Here is a 14,172-nt window from a genome sequence, read left to right as displayed (position 1 = left end):
AAATTATTTGATATATGCACGAGTCTGCAGTAACTGCCCATATTATGCAAAAGGGTTTTTTTTTTAATACAGCCAAGTACCAGATAGAGACTCATGCCATTAATCATTCAAGCAAAATTTCTTAAGCACTGAGCAAGGTTTGAGCTCTGCATACCTCACGAGCAGCACTGACAAGAGGGTTGCAAACAAATTGGGCAGTTCCTGAAAAATGTACTGCTCACACCTTTGTGAGATGCCTTGTACCTAACAGCTGCGTGAACAAGGCTTCTGCTAAGGCTGTAGCTCTGTGGAGTCCGATAAGGCTCTTTTGGGACATTTTTAGTTGTTTCTAGATGTTTCTAAAAAAATTTGCTTTCTTTACTGAAGGCAGATGGTTCAGTTCATACAGAACTGAAGAATTCAGAATCCTTCTGATTCCTTCATTCACATTCAGAAGGAATGCCAACTGGCCAAATGTTTCTGCAGTTTTTTCAGAAACATGGTTGATGAAATGGCCTGGTAAAACAAGTATTCTATGAAAGTCAGTTAGAGTTCTCCACGAATGATAATGAGAGTTTTGTGAGTAAGCTGACAGTTTTATTTGGAGCTTGTGTTAAAACAGGTCCCAGGGAACATGCGTTTTGCCAAATAGCGATTCTGACCTTTGTTAATTTGCACTGCTTTTTTAAGCGTTTGTCTTCCTCGTTGTTATAACTGATACGAACATCTTTGGCTTAGACTTTCTATTATATATTGTCTTTTTGCAGCAGGGTAACCCATGCATCTGAGCCTGGGCTTTCTCTCGCCCACCAAATCCCGGCCCAAGGCATAAGCCCAGGGGGTTCTGACCACCCCCAAACAGGGAGTCGAGTTCACAGGTCAGTCTCACCCGCCCTTGCGTTCTGGGCTGCCGTTTTATCCCGTGAAAAGTCCCTTTCCTCAGTATACAATAGTTTCACTCTGGCAAAACACCGTGACTGCTTGGAGGTGCTCCTGCTCATGCAGCGCTAGCTAACCTTCCTCCTCGCCAGCCTGAGGAGTATGAGTACTCTTGAGCCCAGGTCTTTTGCCTTGTTGCATGTTGCGCTACAAGCCAAATCGAGCTGTTGGTCTAGCTGTAGGCTTATGTGTAAGGACACTTAAAGTGGAATTTCTCGCTCAAAGAAAATGCATATTCTGGCCATCGCTAATGAACACATGGCCAAGAAGATCAGCCTGAGAGCTTTCTGACAGTATCATGTAGTGGTCTGCAGTAACTCAAGTGTAACCTTTCTGTAACAGATGAATTGAGGTGGTGAACGACGGTCTGTAATACAACCAGACCCAGGAAACCCTGCAACACGGTTGTACAACAACTGCATGCTCTGATACCTCGTTACACTTCGTTTTCTGATACAGGAAGCCATATTGGGAGTGTTTCATGGTTACCAAAAGACCCTTTCAAAGGAAAAAAAGCAAGTCAAAAGTACTGCAGCGAGTACAAGAAAATGTGTAGTCACACCTACAATTAAAGCTAAAGCAGAAGTTTATTAGTTCCTGGTGATGCTGGTGTCAGCCTGTTGCTTCACTTGTGGTTCATCTGTTGCTGCGCAACCACTTTTGACGTTTTCTTTCTCTAAGAGCCCAAGCTGGAAAGCATAAAGCACTCCTGATTCCTGATAAATACGCAAGCTGAGGAAGCTACTTAGAAGCACTTGTGGCTGAGGGCGAGTACTTTCTGAGCGCTGTGGCTGTGCTTGCACGGGGTGGGGAGGAGAAGTTCCAGAGCAAAAAAGGAGCAAAAGAAGTCAAAAAAGTGCTGCCGCTTTTGTGGTCAACGTGGTTTGAAATATGGTGGGGGTTGAACAATGTGATCTGGCCCAACCTTTACTCATCTGAGCAATCCCTTGTGAGGCCTGTTTCCACGTGTGAGGCCATTGGAGTCACTCTTACAAGGGTGACAAGAACTGGCCGAGAAATACCAAAAGTAATTTAAAGAGGAACTTTCTTTCCCTTTTTCCTTGGTTACAGTTTGTTTCCTATTTCAGAGTGTGCTAGTCTTTATTATCTAAAGGTGATGATCATAAATAATTGTTGAACTGTTGCCATTCTTATACAACAATAGAACAGACTTTAAATTGGACCAGGCAGACTCCTGTTTCTACATTTTCCTTTTTTCTTAACATGAGAGAGGGGGAAGAATTTGCTAATCTTGTTATTGCGGGCTAAGAGAAACCAGTTACAAAAAAATTTTCTTCTTCCCTGGTAATGTTACTGTCAGATAATTAAACATCGTCTTTATTTCGTAGTTTTCATGTAACTAATATGACTGTGCAGCTCAGACTTTTTTCCTAATAAGTGGTGTTTTGGTTTCAAGATTGCTTCTGTAAAATGTGAGATAACTCTGCAGCCCACCTCCATTAAAGCTTCTTGTAGTCCTACCAGATTAAATGATTAATAAAACTCAGAGGGTTATTTGAACATAAGTGTAAACATTGCCACTGCAATGGCAAACAATTTAAGCCTTTTAACACATTGAGGCTGAAATTCATTCCTGTAGAAAGGGCCAAGTTTCTGTGCTCATTTAGCTATTGTCTTGCAATTTATTCTAGGTGGGTGCAAATGTGTGTCTTCAATAAGCAAACTGCAGGAATGGAGCCAAAATGCCCCTTCATCCTTATTCTGAGATCATGAGAGGAGTTCAAAACATGAGCTTAACACTGGCCCTCTGCATAGGAGTGAATTTTACCCTTAAGACAGTAAATGGATGATGTATCTCAAAGAGTTTCCAGATTAATCAAACATCTGAGTCTCATAGGTCAGATTTTCTCATGCAGTTGTACACATTGCCTAGTCCTCACCCAACATCCATAATGATTTATTTGCCATATTCACTTGCATTTTGGGGATGAAGTCATCCTTGCTAAGCTTGTGCTGTGTGTTCTCAGATTTTCTATTCTTGTTCTTCTGCTTTCTCTGTTCCTTCCATTGCTTTCTGCAGGTATTTAAACCCATGGTTCAAAAGAGAATATAATGTAGCTAAGTGGGTAGAAGATGTGAATAAAAACACTGAAGGACCATACTTTAGGTATTTTGTAAATTAATTCTATATCATTTTTAAGAGCTGTTCCAGCATATACAAATAACTTGGGACTCCTACCTTGTATAAATCAATACAAGTTACTGTAGGTGCAAAGGGCCCCTCTTCTTTTGCTGCATTTTGATGTCTGTTTTTGGCTTCATGTGCAATTTACAGTTCTTTTTCTGAATGTTTTAATGAAGCCATTGAAAAGAGTGTGTGTAGTGCATGCGTTCCCACCATCATCTATAGCTTGTAGTAGCTTTCTTATCATTTTATGCCAAGTAGTGTTTTATGGGCATGAGACATATTTATCACTAATAAAGTAGTATTAACTTAAATAGAATGTAATTTACTGAAGCAAGTGGTTTCATAACACATTGACTCTACCCACCGTCTTATATAGTGCATACTAAAATGAAAAAAGAATAAAAAGTAGTGGTATTTTACACTCAGCCTACAATGAAATAATTTACATATTGTAATTGGAAAATTAAACGTATGAGAATATACTCTGTGCTCTTATTTTTGAATCTGTTACAAGTGAGTGTAGGGTTCAACCAAAAATGTCACTTGTTTTTGAAAGGGAAAAGTGTGTATTAATTGATACATTCCAAGTTAAAGAGAAGAAGCATGCATGACGCTGGCCTCCCTGTCGTACGTGAATCATGAGACTGAGAACATTTTAGGACATTCCCAAAAGACACAATCCCACAGCTGAGACAGAAGTTTGCATCAGCTGAAAAAATCAGCCAACATAGAAGAGAATGGAAGACAATTTATGACATATAATATAAAACATGAAAGAAATCCATGAAGCTTTAAGTTGACATATCAAAAATGAAGCTGCAACAAGAATTATAGGAACACAAAGAAAAAGAATATGAAGTAAAATCTTTAGTCAAAACAGTGAAGGATGGTAAGAACGAGTAAATAGAATCTTAAGAATAATTTTGCTACACTAGTAGACCTAATAATAGTGCAAAAGGGCAGGAACACTCACTAAGTATGTTCAGTGTGCATTTGGGGAAAAAAAGGTGATGGGAGTGGTATCACAAGATTCTAATGAAACACTTCTATTCCAATAGTAACGCTGGCAGATATTAAGTAGCAGAGTGGGAATTTAGTCATTTTTAGACTAAAAATGTCCCAAAGTCTTAAAAGAGCATAAAATTGTCACGTTTTTAAACCACTTGTGTTTGCTTTCAAGAACTGTTAAATCACAGAGTAAGTTGCAGAAAGGCTTTCCAATGAACAAATAGGGCAAACGAGGTAAATTTAAGCCTGTCAGTCTTGATCTCAGTCCTGAGCAAGGAGTAAAAATCCCTGACACAAGAATCCAAGGCCTATGGGAGGTGGTTGTGATTGTGCCAGCTGGTTTCAGCCAGGTCTCTGTGCTGGTGCTTGGACATTCAGACAGCGTGTATTGTGAGTCCGGTAGTTTTACCATTGCTGGTTTTAACACATAGGGCCCAATTCTGGTGTCTGTGGTTCAACAAGGATGTTCAAGAACTGGGGAGATTTAAGCCCTGAGAAACCTTAGAACGGACTGCAGAGCCTCAAGCTGTTCAGTTTGATGGAGCAGCTAAATGCTTCCCTGGTCATAAAATCCACGTAGCTGCATATAAAGCAAAATCTTTGTGGGAAGTCCTTTAGACTAGCACACCAAGACTGATAATGACCAAAAGTCACTGGAAGATGAAATTGGGCAAACTCACAGAATCACAGAATCACTAGGTTGGAAAGGACCTTCAAGATCATCAAGGCCAACCGTTAATCCAGCGCCACCATGTTCCCTAAACCATGTCCTGAAGCGCCACATCTACATGTTTTTTGAACACTTCCAGTGATGGCGACTCCACCACCTCCCTGGGCAGCCTGTTCCAATGCCTGACCACTCTCTCGGTGAAGAAATTTTTCCTAATATCCAATCTAAACCTCCCCTGGCACAACTTGAGACCATTTCCTCTCGTCCTATCGCTGGTTACTTGGGAGAAGAGACCAGCGCCCTCGTTGCCACAACCCCCTTTCAGGTAGTTGTAGAGAGCGATAAGGAGTTGTAGAGAGCACTAGAAATAAGGTGTGTTTTTATTAGCAAACCTTTTCCTAAAAATACCCTCTTGACCTTTGTTGTTCAGGCAAGGCCATCAGTCACCCACCATAACCCAAGCCCAGAGCTCTCTTGCAGGGTGTTTGTATCAGAAGCCCTGTGATTGCATTAAACAAAGACATTGATGGAATATGAAGATAGCACTAGTTTAAAATATGTTACTTTAAATGGCTTAGTTAAACAGGTTTAAATTCCTGTGTGGATACTTTTAATTTCTTTTTCATCTTTTAATATCAGTATATCTTGATTTAGTAACTAAATTAAATTGATGGGTGCATACCCCACCCCTGAGTGTTTTCAGCTGTTGCACTGAATGAGTCACTTTTCTAGTTGTATTTGAGATAAACCAAGTATTGTTTGCATGTAGATGAGGATTAAGCTGACCCGTGTGAGTTTTAAGGGCTGTATATCAGCAGAGATGAAACATAAATTAAAAATTTTGCACCATAGAAGCTTAGTAATCATTGCCTGGGGCAGTAGCTTTAGAAATGAGAGAGAAAGTAGAATAAATTTAGAAACCTGTATGTCCTAATTAATTGAGGTAAACATGGGGAAGTATTCTGCAGGCACATTATGGAAGGCAAAGGATGAAGTCTTCTCCTGGGATGAGTTGCCATGGGCTTATGAGAGGTTGAACTGAACAGTTTCTCCCCAAAACTCAGGTGCAATTGCGTTTAATCTGTCACAGACAGGAAAAGGTTGTTGCTAAGAACGGTGTGTCTGAATGTCGAGTGGCCAGGGTTTGAGCCTGTGAAGTGATTCAGGAACAAAACAAAACAAAACAAATCTTGTTTGATAAACCAGAAAGTCAGGCTGAAGTCAGACTGTCCAGCTGACGGTACCGTTTAGGAGTCATAGCCCAGGATAAGACATTTACACCAAATAATTAGCTGAGTAGTAGTTTTGTTGCTAATCTTTGATTTCTCTTTTCTTCTAAAGACGTCCTGAAAGTAACACTGCTGTTGTGCTTGCCTCCCTATAGTTTTAGAAATCATGTGTTGATGACTGGTGCTGTTGCAGATAGAGTTGAAGTAGAATCAGGAAAAAAGACAAAACCACTTCTTAGGTACCTTGCAGTTTTTTCAGAAAAGAGAGGTGTTGGTCATCACAAAGACTTTCTCCATCAGCTTCAGAAGCCCTTGTATAAACAAAAAAAAGTCCCTCTGACACCTGGTGTCCTAGTTACTAATTTTTTTTTTCTAGTCTACAAGTCTAATGGGCATTTCTATATAATTACTTTTGATTAATGATAATAATAGTAGCTGGTGTCTCTGGTGCCAGAAAGCTCCCAGCTGCAGGAGTCCCTTCCGTAAGAAAATAAGATCTGTAAAGAAACATCTCATTTTCCTGCTCAAAGTCTAGGCTAGATTTTAATTTTACATGCCAGGCCTTAGCTGCATAACCCCAGCAATAAACCCAGGCAGGAAACCTTTCCCTGTTTTTGGCTTTGCTGCTGGGGTGCTGTTTTACTAGTGTGGTACTACTGCTGATTTTTGTTACTGCCAATTACAGTGGCTACTGCACAGACTGACCTTATAAAATTATGATTAAGGATATCAAGATTATGATTAAGGACTCAAGATCCTCATTGAATCTTGAAAGACTTGGGAACCATGATAGTATCAGAAAATAAACTGTCAGAATCCCAAATTATGTAGATAATTACAGACAAAAAAGACTAGAAGGCACCTTCTGAAGCACTGACCTGCCTGCATTTGATTTAATGCAAATATTTACAATAACTTAGATTGTATAGGAGTTGTTTAAGAATAGAAGTAGTTTACAAAGAAAATAGTTTTTGTAGATGAAGACCGAGGACACATACCTAGAAGAAAAATGTCCATCCCATATCAGGAAGCCACTGACGAGGGGCATGGAAGACAGGAGGCAACAGGGTGTCATCCTTCTCCTGTTTTTAATGTGCGTTGGTGTTCTTGCTGTTGTCTTCCTCGATTTCTTCTCAGCTCCTCCTCAGCTGATGACTAGCCAGAGCTGGCTCTGCAGCTCTGCCAGGGCCATTGCCACTCTGAGCAGCCAGCTGAGGCCGGAGCCGTGACCAGCCGTTAGCTCCCTGCTCTCGCCGAGGAACCTCTAGGCTCTGCTTAAAGGGGGAAAAAAAAAAGTTTCCCCATTACAGCCAAAGCGCAGTATCGGCCTTGTTGGCAGACAACAGCAAAAAAAAAAGCCCATTGACATCAGTAAGATCAGGATTTCATTTCGAGAGTTGGGGAGAAGAGTTCATGAAAGCGTCGTGAGTGCCTGCTCCTGCGGCATTGCTGTGCGGTGCTTAAAGCGGGCGCCTCAAGCCACAGCCTTTGCCTCTTCTGCAGCCCCCCAGGAGCCGAGCCTCTGCTGCCGCTTTCTGAGGACACTTGTGCGCATCTGTGGTTTTAAAAGGAACCGCATTTAGAGCGTTAAAATGTTTAGCCACATCAGTGTTTTTAGAAGATCCCAACTTCCTAATGTAGGAAAATTTAGGCTGCTGGTGTCCTACAAAGAGCTGAACCCACAGCAGCAAAGGTCAGATTAGGCCGATAGTACCTACAGTTGGGCTTGAAATGCTTTCACCAAGTTGAATGTTAATTGAATTTCATTAAATTATTTCAGCCTGTGAAATGGAATCAAGCACAGCTTATGAACAGTTCGGTTCTGTCAGGGCCACCTGCCTCGAGTTCAGCTAAAATGGCACTCAAAGTCGCGAGAGGTGTAGTTTTGTGACCAGGTGACACGTTTCACCCCGTCTCTTGTGGGCCAGCGCTCTCCCCGTTCAGGTGACAAGCAGGCCGAGCCGGCGGGTGCCTGGCTGCAGGAGGGCGCATGCGATGTCCTCCCGCTGCCACAGCGCCATGTTGTGAATCGCAGCGTGGTCTCCCCACGCTCTTAGTTTCAGCTTCCAGGACAGAAAGATGGATGCAAAGTGGCCACTACGTCTTGCTTTCTGGTCAGAAATTGGAATTCTTGCGGCGTGTTGAGGTGCATGGCTTCACTCGGGGCTGGCAGTAAAACCTCTGAACCTCTGTTGTGGCACGTGCAGGGCAGAATGCAGTCCTAGTTTCTTGTATTTGGCATGAAAGCTAATGGATTTGATAGCAGGAGAACTAAAATCCCAGTGAAAGCTAAATGGATCCCACCCTTGACCAAAAGCGTGAAGTTTTGCCTACTTTTAACCCCAGCATTACCTGCAAGTGTCCCTGAATGCTGTCTTTCTTCCATCCTGTAAATGAGAAAGGTCGTGTCTGGCTCTTTCTCATTTAAAATATATGTAAATCTGGGATACACAGCACATAGACAATCGAAGGGCATAACCTGAAAAGTGATAAAAAATGCCTTAAACAACTACGCTTGTGACACAAGAGCTATTGTAAGAACTGTGAGCGTACGCTTAGTAGCGGTATGTATTCACGCTCTCAGTAGGTGACACGTAACTGTGTGGCAGGAAGAAGGGGTGAGGCCCTGCGAGGGGAGGGCAAGGTCATTTCTGTAAGTGTGCAACTGCATTCTTGATGTATTTGGCTGTAGCTTTGCACGATCAGGTGAGCGGCAGTGCGCGCATCAGGCGTGCAAACCGTCGTTGAGCGGGCAACGCGAAGCGGGGTTGAGAAGAAGGAGACGTAGGCAGCTACACTGGAGGTCTGGGCTTCAAGATCTTTTGGAAAGGCAGCATTGTGTTTCGAGTTCGGGTGCAAAGCTGCCCGGCTAAAGGCTTAGTTAGGGATCCTGATCAGGGGACGTGCTGTGCAGGGAAGATGTTCAGGATGCCCCATCCTTGGAGGGTTATTGTTCCTTCCAGGATCACCTGCTCTGGCTCATGGACAGGTAGATTGGCCATGGCTTTCCCTCTCACCATGGCCGCCTCTTGTGCTGCCTAAATTAACCCATGGGAAGAGCCTATGGTGTGCAAGGTGTGCCTGGTTGTGGGGCAAGGAATCATAGAGTCATGGAATGGTTTGGACTGGAAGGGACCTTAAAGATCATCTAGTTCCAGCCCCCCTGCCGTGGGCAGGGACACCTTCCACTAGACCAGGTTTCTCAAAGCTCCATCCAGCTTGGCCTTGAATGTTTCCAGGGATGGGGCATCTACCACCTCTCTGGGCAACCTGTTCCAGTGCCTCATCACCCTCATAGTGAAAAATTTCTTCTTTATATCTAATCTACACTTACCCTCTTTCAGTTTAAAGCCATTACCCCTTGTCCTATTGCTACATGCCCTTGTTAAGGGATGAGAGATGCCTTCATTCTGTGTGCCACCTCCTGGCTGTGGTACCTATATAAACAGCTTTCTAGGGCTTGCAAAGTCAGATCTAACACCCCCAGTTCCTTGCTTCTAATCTCCAGGTGCATTGTAATAAATTAAAACATTTAATTATATATGCATGCAGCTGTGGAGCAAAATTTTTTAATAACTGGATTACTGATAGTATGTAAAATCTGCTCTCCTTATCTTCCTCCCTTCCTCTTCTCCTTTTTTCATTCTAGATCCACTAATAGTTTATTAGTGAACCTTATCCGTCCAAGTGTGGGCAGAGATGAGAGGACGTGTACAGGTAGTGAACAGCAGGGCACTGTTGAGAACTTTTCCCTGGATTTTCTTTTTTAAAATAACCTGTTTTCTTGCATGTGCAGTTTGGTGCCCAGATCCATGATGCTGGACATATGAAGACCTTGTTTTATACTGCAGTAGCTGTTTGAAATTTTCTTCCTGAAAACATTCATGTATGTCCAGTTCATCTTAATGGGTGATCAAAGTGCATGTGCTGAAGATGCCCTTGTAAGGGATGGGAGATGTTTGGATTATCCATGTTTGGATAATTGTACCAACCTAAATCTTTTAAGTGCTGTTGAACTTGAAGGCTACCGCATGAGGCGTTAGAGCATTGTGAGCCAGATTGGAGAGCTCTCGCCATATAATTTCCATTGACACCTTGTTGCTCGTGGCTACCATCAGTCATTGTTTGTATGGGAGACAAGAGAGTGTGCTGTTGTAGGGAGCTACAGACACAACAATATGATACGCTAGTCCAAAATAAAACAATAATTATTTAAAGGTAAATTAATTTCACTTAGTAATAGAGATACACAACAATTCCAGACACAAAAGAGTCCTTGCCTTGTCTGTAATCCTCTCTTAGATGAAAAGACCTGATCCTTTAAATGCCAGAGCCAGGGATGTGGGGCTGTCTGCCAGGGGTGGCTCCTGTGGCTCCTTCATATCAGTGATGATGGCAATGGTACTCATCACTGGGGTCTACAGCTGCACAACATGCAGACCCCTGCTGCATCTGAGGGGCTTGGAAGACCTGTCTGTAGAAAACCTTCCATCTTCAGGGATGCGTTAAGTTCAAAAGATAGCAGGTAGCAGTGCTCAGGGAGGGTCTGGGTGATGGTGCTTGCCCTAGTTGGAGGCCTCCTTTGAAAAATGCCCTCAGTCTGCAAAAGAGAAGGCAGCCACGGTAGCTCAATTTTTCTACTTCGAGGCTTTTTGTCCCTTTTATTCTGCCCAGATTTAGAGCCTGATAGGAACCTCTCAAGTGGGAAAAGTGCAGAATCTCAAAACAGAAGCATAAGAGTTTTCTTGGGTATAAAATTTCAGTCAATAATGTGCTGCTGCCTTATTGACATGAAAAGAGTGCCTTTCATGTGATACAAACATTTACTTGCTCCTGCTTACTCTACTCACCTTGTACAGAAATGCTGATTGCCATTGACATAATCAGTCCATTTTTGTATATTCTCATCAGACTCTTTCTTTGGCTGGAACAATATGCACTGTATGATGCTTGCATGTCTAATAATTGGTTATTAGCACTTTGTATATGCCTTTGTTACTTCACAACTAACAGTTTGAGCTCCAAGTGCATGCATTTGTGTAAACTAATGTGTTACAAAACAATAGAGATGTATTTGCTATGTTTGTATCAATATAGGAGATGTGTAAGATATGCATAAAGGCACTGATAATTGCCATTTAGTCACTGGCAGAAGATGGTTTAGCCTGTATTTATACAATCACCATTTCTATTTAGACTTCATAATGCCATGTCTATCTTTTAGTTCTGTATTTATTCAATTACAGATTTGGTTTGTTAGTTTTATAAGGATTAATTACAGTACCATATAAAACAGTTTAAGAAATTGTTTTTGTTATGCCATACAAGTCTAGTAGGACGTAGGAAATTTCATTTTTTCTTCCAGTGTTCCTGAAAGCTATAAATAACTTTATTCATATCATGAAATATTAGACAACTGATCAAACAACTTTATCCCCCCGATATTGAGCTAATAATAAGCTATATACTTGGTTCTGAACCAAGCTTCAGAGTAATGGCAGTTGCTGTTGCAGTGCTGGAACCCGCAGACATCACATTTATTTTGTGTGTTTCAACATCTCAGGACACTGTCTCCTGCAAAGTCTCCATCTTCGTCCACTGGATCTATCGCTTCCAGCAGAAAATACCCTTACCCGATGCCGCCACTTCCTGATGAGGAGAAAAAAGCCAACAGGCAAAGTGCCAGGGTACGTGTCCCTCTTCTCTGTGCATTTCCTCAGTGACTTGATTTACTGACAGTCTTTCAAAAGGAGAACCTGGCAGATCAGCAGATCTGTGACTAACAGTGAGAGCAGCGGTGGCATTTCCTTCGTACCCTTCTCTCCAGAAACTGCTGAAGGCTGAGCCTCTGGCAGTGATCAGGTTGCTCTTAAAGCTGCCCGGAAGCCCAGATTTCACTAGTTTTCTTACCTCAGGCTGACAGCGTGCCTGGGGCAGCCTTTCGGCTGCGGAGGACGGGCAGCCCTGGAGCAGGCGGCGCGCCTGGCCCTCCTCCCTCACCCCCGCTGGGGGGCTGATGCTGCCAGCGACTCTCATTTGGGCTGGGGGATAGCTGCTTTCCAGCTTGTGGCATGGTGACTAAGTTCTAGTGAAAGGAAGGGCTGAGAGCTTGCATCAAGCCCTTGCACACCTGGAGGGGCTTTGCTGCCGCATGTCCTGAGCCCACTCTGGCCCCCCAGGGTGGGCAGCAATGGCTGGAACATGCCATGGATGGTGATGCTGCTGTGCAGGGAGACATTTCCAGCTGCTGCCAAAGGGCAACACCAGCTGTTGCTTTCTTTATGTCAGTTCAGACATAGCAGATACTTGAATAAGCAAAAAAATCCCTGAAATTTACTTCAGGAGCTTTACTTGTGATAGCTTTAGTTCGTGCTCCTGATGCGGATGAGATTCCCATCACATGCTCCTGCATCGCAGCCCTGCAGCTGCCTTGGCCCCAGCGCAAACCCACAGCAGAAATTCACACTGCTCTCAGCAGAGTCGGGCAGAAGGGAGTGGGAAATTCTCTCTATGCTAATATTAGTTAGCGTAACTGTAAGGTAAAAGCTGTCTAGTACAAATTTGATGCTACGCTGACATTTGTCCTTCAAACTCTGCGCTCCCAGCTGTGGACATTTACTATGCCAACTGCAAGTCGTGCTGAAATGCTTGCGACTGTCGGCTGACTTTGTGGTCTGAGCAGATACCTGCCAGCAGCTGGGAGAAGACCAAGTGATATAGATGCAGTTCCCCAAACAAGCTCCTCACACTGTTTGGGTAACAGCCTGTTATATCTTGCTGTTCAATGGGTGTTTGTGTTCCTTTTCCCCCTTTCCAGCTATGGGAGACATCCATTTAGCTGCACTGTTTTCCTGGGGTGACATCAGAACTGTTTACTTCGAATTTTATAGAAACTCAGCATCACTGAGTCATTGCACATTCATCTGCTCTTCAGACAGTTTGAAAGATCAGCAGAGATCACAGCGAGGACCTCCTCTCATCTGGAAGGGGGAAAAAAGCAGTCTTCTTTCTTTCTTTCTTTTTTCTTGACTGGTATTTTATGGATTTGATGAACAACCAAAATCATAACAGTTAACAGGATAATTAGCCTGGACGTGTGGCAAGACTGTTCCGCATGATGACAGATACACTTACCTAGAATCCCAGCTGCAGTCCGTTTGCCAGTCCCACATAAGAGAGGTTTTTCCCTGGTTTAATACAGTCCCAAGTCAGACCAGAGTTGAACTGGGAATGCGCCTCCTGGAGAGCCCAGCCGATGTAAACGTGTACGCTGTATGCATGAACCTTGTGTTCTTTACTTTCCACATGTAAGGGATAAACAACATACTGTAGTAGAAATTAGCATGCAGGAGTAAGAAATACAGGATTTTTTTGTGACAGGATTTCAAGCTTTGGAAGGCAACTATATGACATAAACGTCAAACAAACAAGGATTATATCTTTTTTTTTAACCTTACATGTTTATAGTCTCAGTATACAGATTGTATATATGTAAACATTTGATAATGTCAAAAATAGCTGTTATACATAAGTGTATTTTGCCAAATGCCTAAAGAAACAGTCATGACTAACATCACACTTCAAATTTTCTAATATTACGAGCAGACAACTTTGGAAATACAGAAAGTACAGTACTGTAAAACCATGTCTCTCAGAAACTGGTGTTTGACCAAAATCTATACTATCTTTTCAGTATCTTACACTGTCTTGACAATCTCAGTTGTATGGCAGACTGCAGAAACCAGTACAGCAGCACTTTGTCTTAAATCATCGTAAGAGGAACCAGCCAAAATGCGTTGCTCAATGAGATAACCTGGGTATCCTCTCACAGGTGTGATCAAGAATGACTCGGCAGATGACAGTCTTTAAATAATGAGCAGTCCAAGCTTACTGGACATTTGGGAATACTTCTAAGTAGTCAGTTCAGGGTGTGGTAGTGTGAAGTCCTTCTGGTGAGAGTTGCTGTGTATTTTTGATAGAGCATTTCAGGCACTGTTTTAGATGACAAGGTACAGCTTATGAGAAGTATAATGGTTTCACTGCACTACGTAACAACAGTGCTGGGCAAGTGGCCAGTTTCATTACTGTCTTCTTATTTGTTACTGGAATCGCCTTTACCATGTGCTTGAATGCTATGCTTGCTGCTCCTGAAGCCCCCTTGACAATTTTGGGGGCTTTAAATGGGGTACAGGGGAGTT

At 42.7% G+C, this 14,172-nt stretch overlaps 1 protein-coding gene across 1 annotated transcript in view; it reads left to right on the top strand.

Moving 5' to 3' along the window:
• The window catches only part of ADAM22 (ADAM metallopeptidase domain 22), a gene marked incomplete at its 5' end in the record, with an annotated part of 73,083 nt that extends 59,488 nt beyond the window's left edge, over positions 1-13,595 (top strand). The window contains 2 exons of the mRNA XM_010288116.1: positions 11,538-11,661; positions 12,792-13,595. Coding sequence (XP_010286418.1) covers positions 11,538-11,661; positions 12,792-12,812 — 145 coding nt within the window. The remainder of the gene's footprint in view (positions 1-11,537; positions 11,662-12,791) is intronic.
• Positions 13,596-14,172: the final 577 nt, after the last annotated feature.

This window comes from Phaethon lepturus, unplaced genomic scaffold, assembly GCF_000687285.1.
Source record: "Phaethon lepturus isolate BGI_N335 unplaced genomic scaffold, ASM68728v1 scaffold11145, whole genome shotgun sequence".
Lineage (NCBI taxonomy): Eukaryota > Metazoa > Chordata > Aves > Phaethontiformes > Phaethontidae > Phaethon > Phaethon lepturus.
The sequence above is the reverse complement of the archived record's forward strand: the minus strand, read 5'-3'. Positions and strand labels throughout refer to the sequence as shown.